Consider the following 20,511-nt stretch of genomic DNA (forward strand, 5'->3'; position numbering starts at 1 on the left):
CCGAGATTACAGAAACAATGGAGGAACAAGAGATGTTCAAATAAGATAATAATAAGAAAATATACATTACATTATAGAGGAGGAAGGGGAAAATAAAGAAATAAAAAAATATCAACAGTTAACATCACCCAGCACAACAGCTCAATGCACTGTATATGGGAATTAAATTAAACTAGGCTGTTGTCAGACAGTTGATACAGAGCAGCTGAATCACTGCAGACTCTGAGTCTGGCGTGGGTCCATGGATCACATGAAGGTAGGGGATCTCTATGTCGTCATCCTGATGATTGGAATTAATCAGATGGTTTTCCTCTCGCCCTCGGATGCGATGCTTCCTACTCACAGATGTTGAGGAAATGAGAGGCAGAGATTGCCTGCATGGCTGAATTTTGTGACTTGGGTTTAGTGAATGGGGTGCAGTTAGCCTAATGTCTTGTTGAAGTGAATAAAGGATAGGCCTACTGGCTGTCACAGCATTTGATCACTGAAATAAATGCACGGTCGAGGTGTTACAATGGCCCGATGCACAGTGTAGGGCGTTACACCTCATACGTGCATTTATTTCTGTGAGTCGAACACTGTGTAGTCCATTATCCCGCTTATTCCACTACTGCCACTTGTGTTGTGTTCATTTCCTGTTATAATGTTTAACTTTTAATCACTAAACTGTCCTGTTTGTAGAACTACTTCTTTCTGCCCATATTCTCACTATTTACTTAGCCCATGCCATCCAATAGGCCTAACTAAAATCCACCTCTGTCACTCATATTCTACAATGTTACTATGTTCTGAATGTCTGTATTTTACTTATTTTTCTTTTAAACTTTTTTATTGTATTTTACTATATCTATTTTATTTTTTGGATGTGTGGTACGGCCAACAAATCAGAGTTAAGCTACTTCATGTGTGCAAATAACATATGGTTAATACACCTTCTAAAGAGTGTAGGCCATGGGCCAAGGACCCAAAATATAGCACACCGGTAGGCCTACCATCTGGGTGGGCAAATTCTAGTTTTTTTTTTTTAATACCTACACATCCCTATTGTATGTGCTGATATGATAGACCTCTGAGATTGGTAGCTTTTTAGTGTTTATCACCTAATGAAGTAAACCACCAAAAAAACAAACCGGTCTGGCCCATGGATGCAGGTCAATGGCAAATCCAACCAATACAACAGTGGAATAGAGAATAACAAGTCTATAGCAAGACTGAACCATGTAGGAGTGAAATATAAAGGCTGTCATGATCATTTTGGCAACAATGAACCATGGATTTGTTTAGTTACATGTTTATAACAGCGCAAAGTAGCCTGATTTTGACTACATTCCCTTATAAAAAAATCTTATAGGATCCTATTGGTTCCAAAATCTGATTGAAATCCTATAGGATTGTTTGGCCTACTTGATGATAAGTGTTCTCTAGGGGGCCCTGTTTCTGAGCCCTTATTGTCCCAACTCCACCAATAACTGAACTTTCCGGAAATAAAGATGCGTTTGCAGCCTTAAGGGAAGGTCTCATCAGTCATAGGCCTCGGTTCGGCCCCAACTCATCAGAAGAAATTAGACCTAAACCATGTTAAGCATCGCTGAAATTCACAGACTCATATAGCCTACCCTTCATTTTAGAACTAAAATGTATCAACACTGATGAAAATAGAACATGAAATGTAGGCTAGCTGTAATGGAATGAAGAGCTTTTTTGATGTCTGGTAAAGCATCTTTTCAGGAATCATTGAATCCGGTAGCGCCATGGGATGTAAAGACAACAGTGACATGGTAGCCTACTGGATTACGTCGTTTCTTTTGAGTGCCTGACAGCGAAGGACAGACGCGTACGGCCGCTGAGTCTGCGCTCCTAAGGTCTTGTAAACATAACAAGAGAAGGGTTACGCACTGAGAGGAATTTTGTCGCTTTATTTGGGCATGATGGAAGCAGACCGAGGAGTTGGATTTTGACGCTCAGGAAGTCTGTTTGGCAGTGAAGTAAAGGTATTGATGAAAGCAGCGATTCATATCTGGGATTCAGCCCAGATAGCCTACGCTCCATGAACCATGAATTAAGGTTCAATAGTTTGTTTTTTTTGCGATCACAGCCAGGATTGCGCATCGGTTCCGGGTTGTAGCCTAACATCGTCCAATTTATTAAATGGACTACACAGGTCTGTTGTGAATGAACACTGACGTGTTAAAATATCGACAAGTAGGCCTAATTTTTTAAAATAATATGTGGGTTTTTTTGTTGGGGGGGGGGGGGGGGGTAGGCCTATATTTTCGTTCATCTTCATAGTTTTTGTAGAAGTATCACAATGGCTGCACAAAGCATAGTTTTAAAGAGTTTACACATTCAAAAGTTTAAAAGGTTGACCTCTTCTTTGAATGTTGTTCTGTAGAATTGAGAGCACATGTGGTTGTCTCAGTATCCTGAGTCGGTGTGTGTTCCCGTGTGGCAAGAAAAGGGGAGAGTAGGCTATGACATCAGGAGCATAACACAAGGGCATTTCTACTGTAACCCCTCCCCCTCCACCCTCACCTTGCCTCCCTCCTCTCTGCTTCCTTCAGTCCTCTCCTCTCCTCCTTAGACCAGTCCAGTCCGCCTGGCTATTTATGGTACTAGCCTGCCTCAACTTTCAAAGCCTTCAAGTATTCAGGAGGCTGGCCCTTGGGAGTCATGATTGGTCTGTCTGTCTGTATATGTGTGCAAGTGCAAGTACCGGCAGTTCACTTTCAATACAAGTGTAAACAATTCCAGCACATTCACACGCCGGATGGTGCATGGTGTTCCTTTGACAATGATAAGTAGAGCTTCATGCTATACTACAACATATCAAACTGTTTCCAAAGCAGGAACATGGTCTGAGAGAGAACCCTCTAGAATTCAAAGGGTTTGGAAACCATTCAAACTAACAGTTTTAAAATGGCTGTTTGCAGTCAGGAATGCTGATTTTTTTGCCGGTGCCAGGGAAAACATTCAACTTGAATGTAGCATACCTTCATTGGGTTTAGGGTAATGCAATTTCTTACAATGTGTTACCCAGTTCAACTGGATTCAAAGATGAAGAGTTTCTTAGTTCTAGAACGTTTCAAGAAGACATAGCCAGTGTAAATACAATAACCTAGATTCTTCTGGAAGAGGAAAGTGAACAAATGCATTCATGTTATTAGAGACTGTATGGACTGTAAAGTATGGACAGTTAATATATGGCCATGTACAAGATGACGTAGACATCCCTGATTTACCGCACTTGTTCAGGGACATCATAGGCCCTGGAGAGTATAAGGGTGTTTGCTGAAGTCTGTGTAGAAGGGCAGATTTCATTGAGTCTCTGCTAGACTGTGTGACCATGTTTGGTAAAAGCTCTCCAGGCGGCGTCGACCCAGCCCAGCGTTGACCAGAGACTGTGGAGGGGAGCTGGTTTCACTCTGAGTCCAAACAGTGGCTCAGATTCACTCTTCCTTTTATTATTAAGACCTGGGGGTGAGTTGGCATCAGGTACCACTGAAGGGTCAAGACCCATATTTTGATGAGAGCCACGGTCAGCATTACGTTTGGGTCTGTTGTTGTATGTGATGTAATACAGACACCTGTTGTGAACATTTCCTCCACAGAGCCAAGGGCCGAAAGGTCTGGAGTTTTTTTTTTCTCTGCTGTGTTGTATTATCAAAGGAATGTCCTGGACCTTTCGAATGTGGAGGAAAGTTCTGGTTCTTTGTGAAGGATATGTAGGAGTTTAATTGATAAATCATTGAAATCTCAATTTTTCACAAGCGTTCAAATAGATACTGAACTGTAAATGTAAATAGCCTATTCATAACAAGGGACCTTTAACACCCAGGTCGACTGTAAGAGCTACACGTGACAAATTACAATCGAACACTGCTCTGTTCTCCAATTTATTGAACAGCAACACTTTCAAGTAGATCTCGAAACTCTGATCGCTACCTTTACATCATTAGTAGTGGTCATAGACAGAAGTCTATTTCACAGAGTGGTGAGAGTGGACACCAACAAACTGGTGTAGAGTATACATTTCACATTAAAAACGGCCAGAAAAAAAAGAACATCCGCATTGCATTAAAACAAATGAAAATTCCGCACTTCTAGGTCATTTCAGCTACAGATTTCCAACATTTGGTTTATCTCTATTGTCAACATCATCAACATTGTCTTCACCATTCTAATCATTAATTATTATTGCTGGTATTCTCTTCTTTAAGGCCTAGTCACTACGGCAAGTTACTCTTCTGGCCCTTTACAATAGCCTCTACTGATGTCTGAATGATAGGACGGCCTAACAGGTCGGATGAAAAAAGTGGGCCGTTCATTTGACTTACATTATATTTTTTAACACTGATACAGCACAGTGCAATCTAAGACTGCATGACATAAAATGGAGTTCTCTGCTTGCAGAAAAGTTACGAATAATTGTATTGTTGATACACCACTCCTGTGTTAAAGCCAAGGAGCAACTTTTTTTACACAAAAATGTCATAATGCTAAATGTATTAGCACTTTGCCTACCTGAATTTCATCTGATCGTCTGAGCAATGTGTGCTCTTAGATTTGTTATGGTCTTCATTCATTGCTCAACACTTCGCATCACAGAACACAGATATATTGATCCTCCACCATTTAATTCACCTCAAATCCTTTTTTTCTTTTTTCAATAAAAGTCAAGGTGACATAAAATGGAGGGCTTCGTTACAGTGCCGATTATCCCAGTAAAAAGTTTGAGATTAGATTAGTGTATTTCTTTCTCCATGTAACTGTAAAAAGGTCTCTATTCACTCAGAATAAATGGGAAGATGCAACCTTATCAACATGACAAATTCTCTCTAACCAGCTCCAAAACACCATGTTGGAGCTCATACCATGAACCATCTCATTTGTGCAAATCCAGTTTAGAGAATGTACCGCAGACAAAGACCAAATTCTCAGGACTTAACAGCAAGCTCCAAAATCATGCAGCTCCCCACAACCACCACAAACAATCTTTGTCTATATAGAAAGTCACAAATTACAAATCTCTCATCCCATCACTGAGATGTTTACAAATTATAGTCATCTCATATCAGTTCACAGCTTTAATCACTACCATGCTTGGGAGAAGAGGTGCAGCTATATAGTTGTTCTTCAAAAAGAAAACAAGAATAAAATCTTCCAAACCTTTGTCATCTTAATAGCCACCCACAGCCAGACGTATGCCCTACATCAATAACTACAACAACACTCACTGGAGCTAGACCTGATGTGTTATGAAACAGAAAACAAAATACTGGCTCAAAAATGAGAGGTGAGGGGCATCAATGCAGTATAATACTTGGCTGGAGTAGAGAACCAAATAGTGCACGACAAGAGAGATACATATGGAGACATGTCAACCTTGAGCAGCAGCAGCATACCTCAAATGCCACATTCGGACCTCTGAGAGGACTACAGAGGTGCCCCCTCCCACAGCGGGCACCCCCTAACCCCCTGCTCCACTCCCACCCATCTGCATGGATAAACAAAAACAAAAACAAAACAAAAAAAACAAATCAGTGCTTTCTGAAACATACTGTAGTTTGTGACTGGATTTAGATTGTGAAGGTTTAGCAAAGGCCAGCTCAAACTCCAGCTCAAGTCCAATGAGTCAGTCGCTGGCACCCAGTGGCACTCCTTCCCTCAGGGTCCTTGTGTCCCCCCTGTTGCACGCTCAACCTGGAATCCATGACATCATTTTGTACCAGACTAAGGGGGACACCCCCTCAGTTTGGAAGTGAAAAGCACCATGTGGCTGAAAAAGGCACAGACTCCAAACACACACACACACACACACACAACTACATACACACTCACACACACACACATACACACACACACTCACACACACAGACAGAGGCAGCCACAAGAGCACAGCCCAAAAGCGCCTGAAAAAGGGAGCACACATACACATACTCTGAAATAGCACTGAGAAGCAGAGCCTCTGCAGCGGAGGGAAACTGTACATGCACCTAGAGACCATGGGCCAGAGGAGCCTGAGAATGCGGCGAGCTGGTCTTGCTTGTGCTTCTCAGAGCAGGAAGGGAGGTCCAGATGAGGCTGCTCTGAGGTCAGTCAAAGCATCGGAGCTCAGGACCACAGGACTCTGGTCTGGGAGAATGCTTGGAACACTGTGATGGAGGTTTGTGTTCTGGTTGGTTGGTTGGTTTTGTAAGATGGGATGGAGTCAGAGGTAGCGCAGTGCTGGCGTCAGAAATGGATGGATTCAACCTTCTGCACAGATGGCGGTGAGTGTGTTACACGGGTTAAGACGAGTCACTGCTTTGATCGCTTCATTATGTCTGCTGAGTATGAATAAAAATAACTAGGATTTGAATTGGGTGTTTAGGGAAACAGGGGGGGGGACTCTGGAAGATCAAGACCAACTCTGTGGAACCCATACCAGCCTTCAGCCACATCACAGAGAGGCTGAACATCCATGTCGGGCCGCACCTGCCTGGCGTGTTCAGGATTTAGGTAGGTAAAGACGGGTGGAAACGATGGAACCTTAGAAGGCTTCAGGAGAGCTGGTGATCTTCCTTGGCTTGACTCTGACTGCTGACCCAGCAGCAGGCACTGATAGGCTCGTTTGGAGACTACCAGATCTAGAGGCACAGTGGTGTGTGTGTGTGTGTGTGTGTGTCTGTGTGTGTGTGTGTCTGTGTGTGTGTGTGTGTGAGAGAGAGAGAGAGACTGTCTATGTGGACGGATGTCCTCAAACTGCAGTATGGTTTCGAGGGTAGAGGAGACAGAAAGGTGCTGTGACGGTTAGATACAGGAACCACGGGTGTTGAAGGAAGGTGTGTGGTGGTGGTCACCATGATTAAGGCTGGGAATTCTGTCTTGCGTGCAGTGCAGGCACTTGGGCTGGTGAACTGGGCTTTAGTTCAGGCTTCAAAGGGGAGACATTTGTGCTTTTTAAAAATAACATACTTTCTAACAAGAATCAAAATCAACCTCTACCGGATCATAGGAAATATCATCTGTTGGTGTGTAATTCCTACCCTCAACACCAGCTGGTGTTGGTGTTGACCCTCATGCTAGTCAAGCGCTACTCAACGACAAGAAGTCCGAGATGTGCTTCCATGTGGCAGCGGTGATAATCTCTGATAATCACTGGAACTGTTTTGATGCAAAGAAATGAACTTTGTGCAGGTCCTCTTCACCTCTCTCTCTCTCTCTCTCTCTCTCTCTCTCCTCTGGGACCAGTTCGACCTGGTCCGCCACCGCCCAAAGCACTCAACTCACCCACCCCCGATTTAGTCAGGCCTTTTTTTTAGTCTGTGTGGTTGTTCATGTGGACCTGCTTGCTGCCGTCCCCGTTGCTGGCCTTGGCCCTGCTCTTGCGGGCTCCGGTCAGCACGCGGTAGCAGCCGCGCGTGATCTTGTACATCCAGACGGTGTTGAGCACGTCCAGGCATATGCAGGAGGTGATCCAGGCCACCTGGGCGGCCAGGCCCAGCCGCTCGAAGGCCGGCGTGCCGAAGGTGGCGAAGACGCTCTCCCAGTAGGAGGGCATGACGGCGATGCGCACCAGGAAGAACACCACCGTCATGGCCACGCCGTTGGCCACCACCAGCCGGTCGGAGCGCGGGTAGTGGAGGATCTCGTAGAACCACCTGCATGGAGGTCAGACACAGACACAGACACAGACGACACAGACACAGACACACACACAGACACACACACACACACACACACACACACACACACACACACACACACACACACACACACACACACACACACACACAAATAAGAAAGCTAGGTGTTAAGATAGAGTAATGTTATTTCCCTCGTGTATGCATTTATCGGTACAATCTAGACAGCAAACTGCTTAAGATGAATCTAATACCTCAGGTAATGGTTAATACAACTGGTGTGATGCATACCTCTGATTAACGAATGGGGTGGACAGCTCTGAAATGAGACGGAAGTTGGCAAAATACGGTAGCACGCCACGAGACTGCAAAAGATCCAGGAAGAGAAAGAAGCATTTGGTAAAATAGATAAAGGAACAAACAGAAACCACATCCTCCTACACAGTACACACTGAGTTGTTTCAATAATAAATTCACTAATAAGTCGACATAGTAAAAAAACTAACATTACTCTACCTTGCAAAACCTAAAATTCATTAATGTCATTGCATAACCATATCCACTGAAAAAGAATTTGCTCCAGATGAAAGAGCATTGCGCAACATTACAGCTCTCTACATGAACAGGACTTACCAGGACAAAGCCGTATGCATAGAGTGCCGCCAAGTGGTGGCAGACGAAAAAGCTGTCTCCCATAGTACTCCAGTTACAGGCCAGCAGCACAAGGTCTGGAGGAGGAAAGAACGCAGGAGTACACAAAACATCAGCCCCTTGTCTTTTAACACTTTAAAATGATTAAATATGGCCACTGAGAGGGGTTCAGACTCACCATAGAGGAGGTAGCCACACGTTATGGCCACATTAAGTTTGACCAGATTGGGGTCTCCCCTACAAGGTGGCAAAAACAAACCAACAAAACCCATTACGTTCATGAAATACAACTTGTGACACTACTACATGCCTGCATGGGAACATAGCCCCATATAACTACCGGGCTGTTTCATACTTATGAATGAACAAAATTTACTATATAGTCAAGGTATTGTCTCAGCAGGGATGCCGTCTCCAGACATTTTTCATGCCATTTAACCATGCCTACAATGTGCCCTACTACCTACCAGCTGCTCAGACATTGTTTAAATGACACCGTTTATTGACAACACCTTTGTGCAGGCTGGGCGTGGAGAGTGTTTGTTTTAAGGGTATTGTTCCTTCCTACCACGCAAAGTAGCCGCTCTCCTGGTTTGCCATTAGGTGCCGTGGTTAGGACACAGCACAGGCTAATCCTGTTTTCATTCCCATCACATGGGAGAGGCTGTAGGCTGACTGCTGAACTAGATTATCTGGAATGGTTAAAACTGGCATTTTGCCCCAAACTGAGTAAAAAAACAAGTAAAGCGTGAGCTTGATTCTCTAGCTATAACATGCCATGATAAAACAGAGCAGGAGGAGGCTAACAGGCTATACAAGAGGAGGTAAAGGGGGAAAGGATGGCTGTTTAAGTCTCACAGACCATACAAGGGATTCTAATGTATGGAACTATATGCTACACATGGGACAGGAGCGCTAAGGGAAATCAAGCATTAAATCTAACTGCTCCCCTATAGACCTGAAGGTGCACTGTATCAATTACAAACCGCCTGAACATTTGCAGCACGAGCCTGCCACTGTCTCCTTTTGGCATGTTTTGCGTCGTCGATGTGTCTGTGTGTGTGTGTGTACAGGTGTGTATGGGACAGCGTCCTTGTGCACGTGTGACGCTTGTGAATGTGGTAAAGTGATCCTGTAACGGATAGCGGCGCGCTCGCAGGTGTCCAGTGGCGCTGCAACGGGGAAGTGTGCCTGAGCCAGGACCGAGTGAAACGCTACACCTCAATGCACTCTTGCACCGTGAGCATCCCTCATACTCATAGGCGCTGTGTGTGCAGTGCACCTTCAAACAAAAACACAAGCTGCTCTGCAGCTGGGGTCATTGTGATGCACAACTGTGCACACAAACACACGCCCGCTTGAGATCAAACGCGTTGTCCTCATATACACACAAACAAACACAAACACACACACACACAATTCACAGACACACAGCTGCTAAATGAATGTCTATTCCTCACATGATACAGTGTTGACATTTTGCAAGCTTCCCTACATGAACTTTGTCTGCTCAGAAACTCAGCTGACCTGATGGACCTACTGACTCTCTACCAGTCCAGTCAGTAGAACGGTTTCTGTTAGTGCTGAAACTCGAAGCCTTTGGGAAGCCAGAACTGAATCAAATTAGCACCCATGCAGATCATATTATTAGTACTGCGGACGTGGCTTTTATTAGTGTAGAGAAATAGCTTCCCTGATATAATCGGCATTTGTACAGCTCAGTTCCAAATGGGGGAGGAAATCTCAGATCCTGATATTATTAGGTCGTCAACACCCTGAATTCCACCCGAATAATAGAAAATAGAAACGATGACCGCAAATTTACTTCGCATTAGCTGCGGGTCCAGAGATCACTATTGCCAAATACTTTCTAGAACATATGTGCACACTGAAGTTGGACACACCCACTGAGATAACTCCATCAGGCGTTCACAAATCTCAGAGTGATGCCTGGGTGCATTTTTATCTTGTTAAAACCTCATGGCCTACTCAAGATAAACTTATCTGGTGACTTCAGTTGAACAAACGTGAATCAGTTGAAACATGTGAGATTACAGGGGGGGAAAGGACCACTGAAATAACAAGCACCGATGTGTGATCATGTGGCTAAGGTATTATTGATCTGGCATTGCTGTCAGATTGTGACATTTTTTTTCAGTTAGGGCTGTATGACTTAGAGAAATTATGTAATTGTGATTTTTTTGACTGATATTGCCAATGTGATCTGTGTGATTGAGATACGATATGATTTTTGAATGTCGATGAATTGATTCAGTTCAAATACTCCAAAAGTCTCCAGTGGGAGGCACAGCACTCCTGATAGGCTGTGAAGCTCACCAGTCAGGGGTTTGTGCTTCTTGCTTGCTATGCACGCCCACCAATCAAAAATGGCACAGTCAAGGAGGATGACATTAATAATAATTTTTAAAATGTGACAAAATTAACTGAGCTTTAAATTAAATTAGCTTGCGATGCGATACTTGTGCAGCCCTAGTTTCAGTGTAGAATGCTATAAGTATATATCCTTTTTTGGTCCTGTGAGGGAAATTCGTTTTCTGCATTTAACCCAATTTAAGAGTCATTGCACGAGAAAACCAGGCAGAACAAGCAGGAGGTGGGAAGAAGGGGGTCGGCCAAATCGGCTCATACTTTGTATATGTGATAAGTATGTGGAACTATGAACAGCCATATACTTAAAACCCTCCAGCTGTTTTTTGTTATGGAGTTCTGGGACCTGTCTCAGAGACCCTCAAAAATCCAACAATTCATGGATGAAAATGACTGAAATTGCCATTTCTACCCTGATTATCCTGATAAAGATATGAACATGAGCTTTAAGTTTCCATAGAGCTTAGGTAGAATAGTTTTAAAGACCAAAAGGTGCACTAGGGGGTTATCTGCACCACTGAAAGCAGAATTTTCATCCCTCTAAAATTGGTCATTTTTAGGAGGCATTATCTCACATTCGCAGTGGCTTTGGTGGATGGTTTTACTGTTGCTGGACAGAGGAACATCATCTGATTCAAAAACAATGGTCGTCTAATTGGGCCACACATAATGTGCGCCGTGCCAGGAGGGTCTTTCCGGTATTTTTTCGAATTTTGGAGTATAATAAACCAGGTAATAATATCTCACTATAGGGTAATTTATGGTCAATTTTTGTGTCACTGTATGACAAATTGTTAAAGAAAGCTTTAATTAACTAGAAAAGCACTCAAAGAGTGCAGACCTCTGCATGCATTGATGCTCTTGGTTGTCATACATTTGAAACTAGACCGTCACCGAGTGGCCATACCATGCCATTACATCGCAAACATCTGGCATTAAATCTGTTTGTGATGTAATGCCATGGTATGGCCATGTGATGGCGATCTGAATATGGTTTATCATAGGCCAAAACACGACAAATTCTGCTAAAGACCCTCCTGGCACGGCACACATTATGTGTGGCCCAATTAGACGACAATTGTTTTTGAATCAGTAGATGTTCCTTTCTCCAGCAACAGTAAAACCATCCACCAAAGCCACTGCGAATACGAGATAATGCTTCTTAAAAATGACCGAAATTTAGAGGGGGGGACATTCTGCTTTCATTGGTGTAGATAACCCCTTGGTGCACCTTTTGGTCTTTAAAACTATGCTACCTAGGCTCTATGGAAATATAAAGCTTATGTTCATATCTTTATCAGGATAATCAGGGTAGAAATGGCAATTTCAGTCATTTTCAGCCATGAATTGTTGGATTTTTGAGGGTCTCTGAGAGGGGTCCCAGAACTCCATAACAAAAAACAGCTGGAGGGTTTTAAGTATATGGCTGTTCATAGTTCCACATACTTATCACATATACAAAGTATGAGCCGATTTGGCCGACCCCCTTCTTCCCACCTCTGCCTGGTTTTCTCATGCAATGACTCTTAACCGAATTAGTGAACACACACACAGGGAAAGGAAAACTAGAAGCTACAGTAGCTGCTCCTAGAGGGTTGAGGAAACACAGAAGAGTCACGGTTCTGCTAATGAAGGGAACAGAAAGAGAAAGAGAAGGAGGAGGAGGCAGGACAAACCATGTGAAAGAAAACACAGCACAGCGATTGAGAGACAGATTGTGCAACAGTGTGGTCATTTCGAGCAGTCCATTACGATGAATTGCAGCATGCGAAAAAGTTACATAAATAAATACAAACAAATTACTTTATTTGCACTGGATATAATTAGCTTTGTCTACCCAATTATTTCACGTTGCACATATCTAGTCTGTTTGTTCCCAACTGTAGCGGAATGAGAATGAGTAACACATATGGCAATGAGAGACAGGTGGACAAGCAGACAGACAGACAATACCAATAGACAGACATTGAGAACAGCCTGAGAGGAGAGAACGAGAGGGGGGACTAGAGACTCCGCGACAGAAAAGAGAACAGGCAAGTAAGGGCAGCAGACAAAGGCTGCTGCTAGACAAGCCTGGTGGACATGGAAGAGGAGGAGGGGGGAGAATTTAAAAGAGAAAGGGAGTCGACCCCCTCCACACCCCCCACCCCCCACCAGCACCGGTGCCCCCAATCCCTCCACCCCCTGACGCTGCCTCCATCTCTCCTTCTTTCACTCCCCTTCTCGCTTCATCAGCAACACTGGCCCAGGGAGACAGAGGGACAATGGCTCTGAGGAACTGATCAGATGTGGGGAGCTGGGAGTGTGAGTGCGCCAGTGAGAATGTGCCTGTGTGTGCACATTTGTGTGTGTGTGTGTGTGTGTGTGTGAGAGGAAACAGATAGAGAGAGAATGTGTGTGCAAGTGAGAGATAGAGTGTGTGTGTGTGTGTGTGTGTGTGTGTGTGTGTGTGTGTGTGTGTTTCCCTAGAGACTGGGTGACTGTTGTTTCCAATGAAAAGCGGCCTTGTTGGCAGGACCAAGCCCTATCTGATCAGAGGGTGAGGGAGGAAAAGAAACATAGGGAGAGAGGGAGTCTAATATACCGACAGACAGGGCGAGGGAGAGAGAGAAAGAAAGAGAGACAGAGAGAAAGAGGGGAGGGGGGGGGGGCAGCTACTAAGACAGACAGAGAAAGTAAGAAGACAGAGCAGCCTTGACCACTAAAGCAGGCCAATGAGACTGGAGAGTAGGGGATAAAAAGATATATTGACTGGCTTCTCACTAAGCACATGCTAGTCAAGAGCTCTGGAGAAATGAAAGGATGATGGAGAATGGAGGGAGGGAGGGAGGGAGGGAGAGAGAAAGAACAGGGAAGAAGACATGAGGGAGGGGGGTGAGTTACCAGTCTTTTGTGCAGGAATCAGAGATGCAGATTGGAAAGGCAGCAGTCAAAAGAAAAGAGAGAGAAAAAAAGACAGACAAGAAACATTGAAAAGGGAAATCCTCAAAATGTGACAAGACATTTCAGGCCGATAAGGATGTGTAGATATCATGGTGACTTGCACAGGGAAGGACTTCTCTTGGGGAAAAAAGAGATTTGAGATGTGGGATGCAGGGTTCTTACCAAACGGGGTCTGCGTTAACAGCATCATCGTAGCGTAGGATATAGAGGCAGAACAGACCCACAATAAGGGCATGGACTGTGGACACCGTCCTGAGCACAAAGAGAGAAAGAGGTCCATCAATTCTTGTGTCTGTGCCTGCTGTGTGTGCCTGCCTGTGTGTGTGTGTGTGTGTGGTGGGGGTAGTGAATTGTCTGCCATTGGTAAACAACAGGGACTGATGCATTTGCACTGGTGCTGTTCATTGCTATCAAATCACAGAATTCCACATTGCTACTCTGCTTGACTAAATGCGAAGGATTAACTCGGGAGGGCAGGTCTTGCTGCATATGAATTTGAGTCGTGCCAGTGACTGTGTCAAAGGAAGTTTAACCTTTCAGCACCCTTTATCTTCAGAAGCAGAAGTATGGCCTCAAATGATCTATGTCTGTCAGACACACACGCACACATACGCCAAAATCTCTTACTTGGCAGACAGCCTAGTGCCTCACAGCAACACCACCTTCACTGTACAGTTTCCACCGCATTATGAATGGGCAGGGTATGGGTACAGGCGTCAGTAATGTTCATATTATTTATGTTGCCTACAAAAGATTGCTGTATTTTCTGGAGAGACATGGTTACAGTAGCTTTACTTGAATAAACAAACCAGGCGTTGATGACATCGACCTGATCAAACTGCCAAAAGTCAACACTTAATCTAGCTGGCAAAGTGCAAGGTATATCAGATTAGAGTTTTGAATCGGCCAACATCTGCAGAAGCCATTTACAACTTAGCAGTAGCGGTTCACATAACTGTTACATAACAGGTGCACGGCAGGTTTGCACACACAGACTTCAGTCACAGTCCATCACTCAGCAGTGAAGGCCACTTTCACCCACTTTGAAGATAGTCCCTGATTATCTGTGCAAATAGTTGTGCAGGAGTGTGGCAGAGGTGGAGCGGGTTACTCGGAGTCAAGAGCGGCGCTGATGTCACAGGGCAGATATGGGATGGACTGTACTAGTGGGGGTCGTTTCGCAACGCCAGAGCAATGACCCTTGAGCCAAAGCTCACCAAAATTATTCTCCAACTCCATCTCTGGAGGGACTACAGAGTACGCAGTGCAAGACCCAAATAGTCCTGGATTAATCAGGAGGGTTGGAGTTAAATGTGGATTTCATATGGATGGATTGCATACCCAGTGTTGGTATGTGTGTGTGTGTGTGTGTGTGTGTGTGTGTGTGTGTGTGTGTTGTTAGGAGCTAGACCAGTGCAGCGTTTTACCTGGAGTTCCACTCGTTGAGTTTGGTGGGTGGGAGTCGGCCATAGCCTTCGGTGAGCACTGATGAGAGGAGAGGACTCACCGCGGAGTACAGCAGCTGGAAGCCCACAAAGCTCCCAGCCATCACCGTTAACTCTCTCATCTCCATCTCTCACCCGACACTAGGGGACAGAAAGAGAGAGCATGAGTGACCGTCAGAGCGAGTGAATGAAAGAGCAAGGGAGGGCAAGAGAAAGAGGGATGAAGAGAGAGAGAGAGAGAGAGAGGGGCGTGAGTGATCATTGTGGTGGTGGCGTGATGCACCTCAACAAAACAAACACAGGGCACGGTCAAGATCTCTAATTCATTACAGTGACCATGGAGCAATATTTAGTGTGTATACAGATTACCTACACTACAGACAGCATACTACAGGAAACACAGAATCTTAGCACCACCAGATATTCCGTATTAGTCACTGTTACACTGCGGTGAGCGAGCCTGGATATGTCAGCACTCCAGTCTTTCTCCAGCGCTTCCCAAAAGGGCGCTACTGTGTGAGACTCTTTAAAAAGTTGTGTGGTTCTACACCTCGGGTAAAAGGAATATTGCATTATTATGATACAGCAGAAGTGAGCCACTTCCATTAATCTGCGAGCAAAGAAAGAAAATCCAGTGTTGTTTTTCTGGGTTTAGGGACTGGGGTGTAGAAAAGCCAGGAAAAGAAGAGAAGCATTCACAGAAAATAGTTGGAAAGAGGATTACACAGTATTTCTTGCCTCAATCAAAAAACTTGAACTGAAAAAAAAGAAATAAAAAACAACAACAATGGGTCTGTAATGGAGTGTGTGTGTGTGTGTGTGTGTGTGTGTGTGTGTGTGTTGGGGGGGGGGGGGGGGGGGGGTTGGATTGTCTGGATGAAGCAAGAGATTTGGTGGGTGAGTGAGAGGCGGTGCAATACAGCAGCAATGGAACGGAAGAAGGATGGAAGAAAAGGAGAGAGGGACTCGAGAAAAGGAGAGAGGGACTCAAGGCCAACAGTTTGTGAGTGGGTGTGAGAGAGAACGGGAGGGAGAGAGAGAATTAGTTATAGACAGATATATGGGAAGTATTCGGGATGTACTGTTGCCTGTGCGAAGAGAGGAAAGAGTGCGTGTGCAACAGTCTGGTGTGTATTTTTGCCTCCTCATGACAAAGGGGTCAATGCCTTTAAGTGCTCGACCACATGTTCTCCCCTGGTGTGGCCACGACACGCAGGCCTGAACCGTGTTACACCCCCCATGCCTGTACAGTAACAGCAAGAAACAACACCACCACCACCACCACCACCACAAAAATAACAACAACAGCATTCCTACCACCAGAGTGAATATGACTGCTGAATATAGGAGGTGATGTTTGAGACATCTAACCCAACTGTGGCTGCATTCTGTTGTGTCAGCAAAAATCCGCTTCCATACCACGCTGACCAAGAAGCTGCCTTCCATGTTGTTGCTACATGACTCAGGTTCAGGAGGGATTCTGAGTCTCCCCCCTGTGATACTGCGCCCTGGGTCACATTTCAAAACACTGGCCATGGAGACTTGCGTCCGCTTTCAGACTTGTCTTGGGGTCCTGACTAGGGGTCTACGTCGACTCCGGCTGCGCAATACTGGCTTAGCATACCTATGGAGCAACACTGTTCTCCTTGCACTGGATTTCAAAATCTTTATTTAGCTAAGGACTAACTGTGTGAAACAATGGCACAATTGATTAAAGAGGGGATCACCGATTAGATGACTGGCAATGGAGACAAAGCAACGTCATTCTTCCTCTAATCATTTCAGTGTAACCTTTGTCCCAGAGTAACAAACTATACAGTGCATCTATTTATACCCCTTAAACACCCCTGTCATGACTACATACTGCTCCCAAACTAGCATTCGAGGACCATTACCATAAGCACAAAATCTCAGCAGGCAACATTTTCATGAGCAAACTTGTCGCCTTCACCAGATCATATGGCTATCAGGCTATGTAACATTAGCCGATCATTCAAAGTCATCTTTGTAGCCAAATTGTTATCTCCACAGACTGATACAACGCCTCCATTCTGACACTATCCATGTCCAATCCCCCCAAATTCAGACAGGCGGTTCCGCGCTGGAGGAATTTAAGGAATTGGACGCATCTTGACAGTTCTATTGACCTACTTGTAGGCAGGCTGTGTATTATTAAACCACATAATTCCACTTCACTGGCATAATCTCTTAAAATAACACTATAGGTATAGCATAGCCTACACAGTGGGAAAATGTTTAACTCGTGCTGGTTTTTATTTGCTGAAGACGACAATTTCGAAAGTTTCAGAGTGCTTGCTTCCTCAAGACGGGCTGTTCTTCTTCGTGTGCAGTCAGCTAGCTATGACCTAGGATTCATGCGTGGCATGCCATAAGTCAGACCCCCTTCCAAAATTTACATAACAGTTGAAGGCAGGCGGTTTCTCTAAATTAAAATGGCCTGTAACTCATTTCCAATAATGACAGTCCTTCGGGTATTAGAAATAACATTATTCCTGCTTTCCAAAGCACAGACTGTTATCATTTTGATAAAGACACGTTAACGTTATATCATGACAATAACGTTACAGCTTCTCGCGTGATGTATTCAGATCAGTCAAATCAATCTGAAAACAGGGGACAATATGACATGGTAACATTAAGACTCTTATATAAATGTGAAACACGTACTCACAACAGGGAGGTCAGGATGCAAGTCTTACAACAATACGAGGGCAGGGAGACCAGACCAATGGCAACGTTAGTAGCCTACCGCACAGACTGGTTGGCCTCCCTTGTTTTCGGGAGCGCGTGATACGGCAGACGGTTTTCGACAACCAGTTTGATGAAATCCATTTCATAAGACTATTTGCACCAAGACTCCGGGTTACAACAATGAATGTTTACTATACGAGTCGCAAAAGACTGCGTAAAAGATAGGTTTCCGTGCCTATTGTGAGGACGTCAGCGACCAAACTAACCTCACAAAGTGCCAACGCTGCTTCTCAGTATGTAGCCCCATACACAAGTCGTATTGCGGTCACAAGATTCATAATAGTGGTTATGGTGATCACAAAGGCTAGCGGTTACTTGCTTCCATTCGAATACCGCAAAACATTGTATTGAAGAAGCAGATGATTGTTGCTTACCCAAAAGCAGTCGCATAAGTCACTGTGAGCAGCTCTTGCCTCTGTTCTGCTGCCGTCTTCTTCAGTTACTTTATGAAGTTCGCTAGCAAGTATGCTAACAAGCAGCTACCCCACTAGCAGACTTTACAGGGACTGCACTATGTTTGGCTCTGTTACGTTGAAAAACCCATAAGGAGGTTGTTAATTGACTTCCAGTAAAATGATGGTGACTTACTCCGAGTAAGCAGATTTAAATCAGTTCGAAAATCATGCTGTATGCGGGATTTCTAACCTGTTTTATTTGGGTATTGACAGCTTTCACTAACCAGTGACGCTAACAACCAGGCTAATCGCCACGCCTCAGACGCACACCCCTCCTTTAAGCCACACCTTCTTTCAACAAAAAGGCCAAAGTGTGAAGTGGAACAGTCCGTTATGCATGGTCAAGCAAGAGACTGGTTAGGGACAGAGCAGAGGCCCACAAAGAGCAATCAATCTACACTAGATAATTTCGTTCAAAATAATCACAAAATATTGTTGTAGAGATAATAGGACCACTCTCTTCGATAAGGTGTCTGTGGAGATTATTAGATCATGCTGGCCTCTTATGAGGTGGATGAGATGGTTATCCAGGCTCGTCAACATTCCATTATGTTGCGCAACTAGAAAGACCTGAAAACCCGCAAAAGGTGGATAAGTATAGGCTATATAGGTTTAGGCGACGAAATGAAATAACCTCGGGCCTAGCTTACTTTGTCAAACACTCGAATGATCCATTTTAGCATCCAAAGATCCAGATGCTGAAACCTGAAGTTTCTAAACGTCGGTAGACATGGGCCTAACAGCTCAGAGAACAATGATGCAATTGATTCTCAAAAGCCTTTTTAAAGACAGCATTTAAATAAAGATGAAAGTCCACTTCACTTGATCCTGAAACCATGCAACTCGGCTAGCTATGGCTGTTACATAGACCTAAGTCTCTAAGGCAATGTTTTTTTTAATTAGCCTATTATTATTATTATTATTATTATTATTATTATTATTTAGAGGCCTAGCTACAGACCCTTCATAATAATAATAATAATCATAGAAATCGTATCAGATTTGGGAACCAAAATCCTATAGGATTCTTGGAATCCTAGGATATTGTCTCCAAGATATATATGATTGGAATCCTGGATTGGATTTTTTGATAAAGGGACAGATGTATGAACTGACTCACTGAATGGTTAGATGGCCAAATATTCTTTTCATATTCTATTTTCATATTCCATTCATTATTCTATTTCTTTGAAAATGTCAAAGTGATTGGGACAGAAACTGGGTTATGAAATGGAAAGAAATCCATTTGTTTTCTCATCTTGTAAAAAACATTTCCCTATGAACATGCATAGGGAAGTACATTAGAAGTCAGCACACTTATAGGGTCCTAATTAAAGTCTAATACAAACTTGCTTAAAAACTAGTCTATTTGCAAATTTACCATGAGTGAGGTCCTAGGCAAAAACATTGGTGGGTCAGCTACAAGTTATCTCACACTGTTAGTTAATGTGCAAGGACTTTACTTATGTAGGCTTATGTAGGCCATCATTTGAATTAGGGCCCATAATGTGAGTTACTGCTTAAAATTCAGCGCTAATGAAATGTACTCATGCATGATAGGCTAATTGTATTATACAATTTTCTGATTTAGTGAATAATACAGTCAAACTTTCATAACCTGCCGTAGCCAGACTGAAATTCTTATCATGCTGGCTTTCAGGCTTCAACTTTCTCTCATCCAGGAGACATACATATTCCCACATCATATATCATATATCCATCCAGGTAAAACTGATGGCAGTCACTTTTAAGAGTATATTCCCTCTTCAGGGGCTCTGGCACAGACAGGAGAGTGCTCTCATGGCAGCTTCAGCTGAGACCCAGCAGCAGGGAGATGTTGCTGAGTCTGCAAAGCTTATCATGAGAAATCTCGTCTGTAAACTGTGCTACAGTACGTCTCAGTAGCTCTTTGCTGTATCCACAATGCCATTTTATGCCATTTACCGTCTTTTCCATTTAGATTCTGTTCTCGTGGCCTGCTTTCCACGTAGATGTGCAATTCTACCAAAGATGGCTCCTGTGGGCTGTGGGGAATGCTTCAGAGAGTGGAACGGTGCTTTGTGTAGTTAGTACATTTAAGGTCATCCAATAGTAGATTTTTGTATTCTAACCTGTTCATGCTGATTATAATCAATTATCTGCAATCAGATTCTGAGAGGATTTGCACAGCCATTTTCATTAATCATTGTTATTGGGTAACAATCTGTCATACAGATGACTTTTAGATGGGAGCAT

General features: G+C 43.9%; 1 protein-coding gene across 1 annotated transcript; it reads right to left on the reverse strand.

Moving 5' to 3' along the window:
- Positions 1-3,880: 3,880 nt before the first annotated feature.
- On the reverse strand, positions 3,881-18,512 carry tlcd4b (TLC domain containing 4b). Its single transcript, XM_062532110.1, has 7 exons — positions 18,196-18,512; positions 15,032-15,190; positions 13,767-13,856; positions 8,452-8,510; positions 8,256-8,350; positions 7,914-7,987; positions 3,881-7,640 (listed from the first exon to the last, which is right to left on the reverse strand). Exons 2-7 carry the CDS (start codon positions 15,175-15,177, stop codon positions 7,298-7,300), a joined length of 807 nt encoding a protein of 268 aa, XP_062388094.1. The 5' UTR covers positions 15,178-15,190; positions 18,196-18,512; the 3' UTR covers positions 3,881-7,297.
- Between the last annotated feature and the right edge of the window lie 1,999 nt (positions 18,513-20,511).

This window comes from Sardina pilchardus, chromosome 3 (assembly GCF_963854185.1).
Source record: "Sardina pilchardus chromosome 3, fSarPil1.1, whole genome shotgun sequence".
In the NCBI taxonomy this organism is placed as follows: domain Eukaryota; kingdom Metazoa; phylum Chordata; class Actinopteri; order Clupeiformes; family Clupeidae; genus Sardina; species Sardina pilchardus.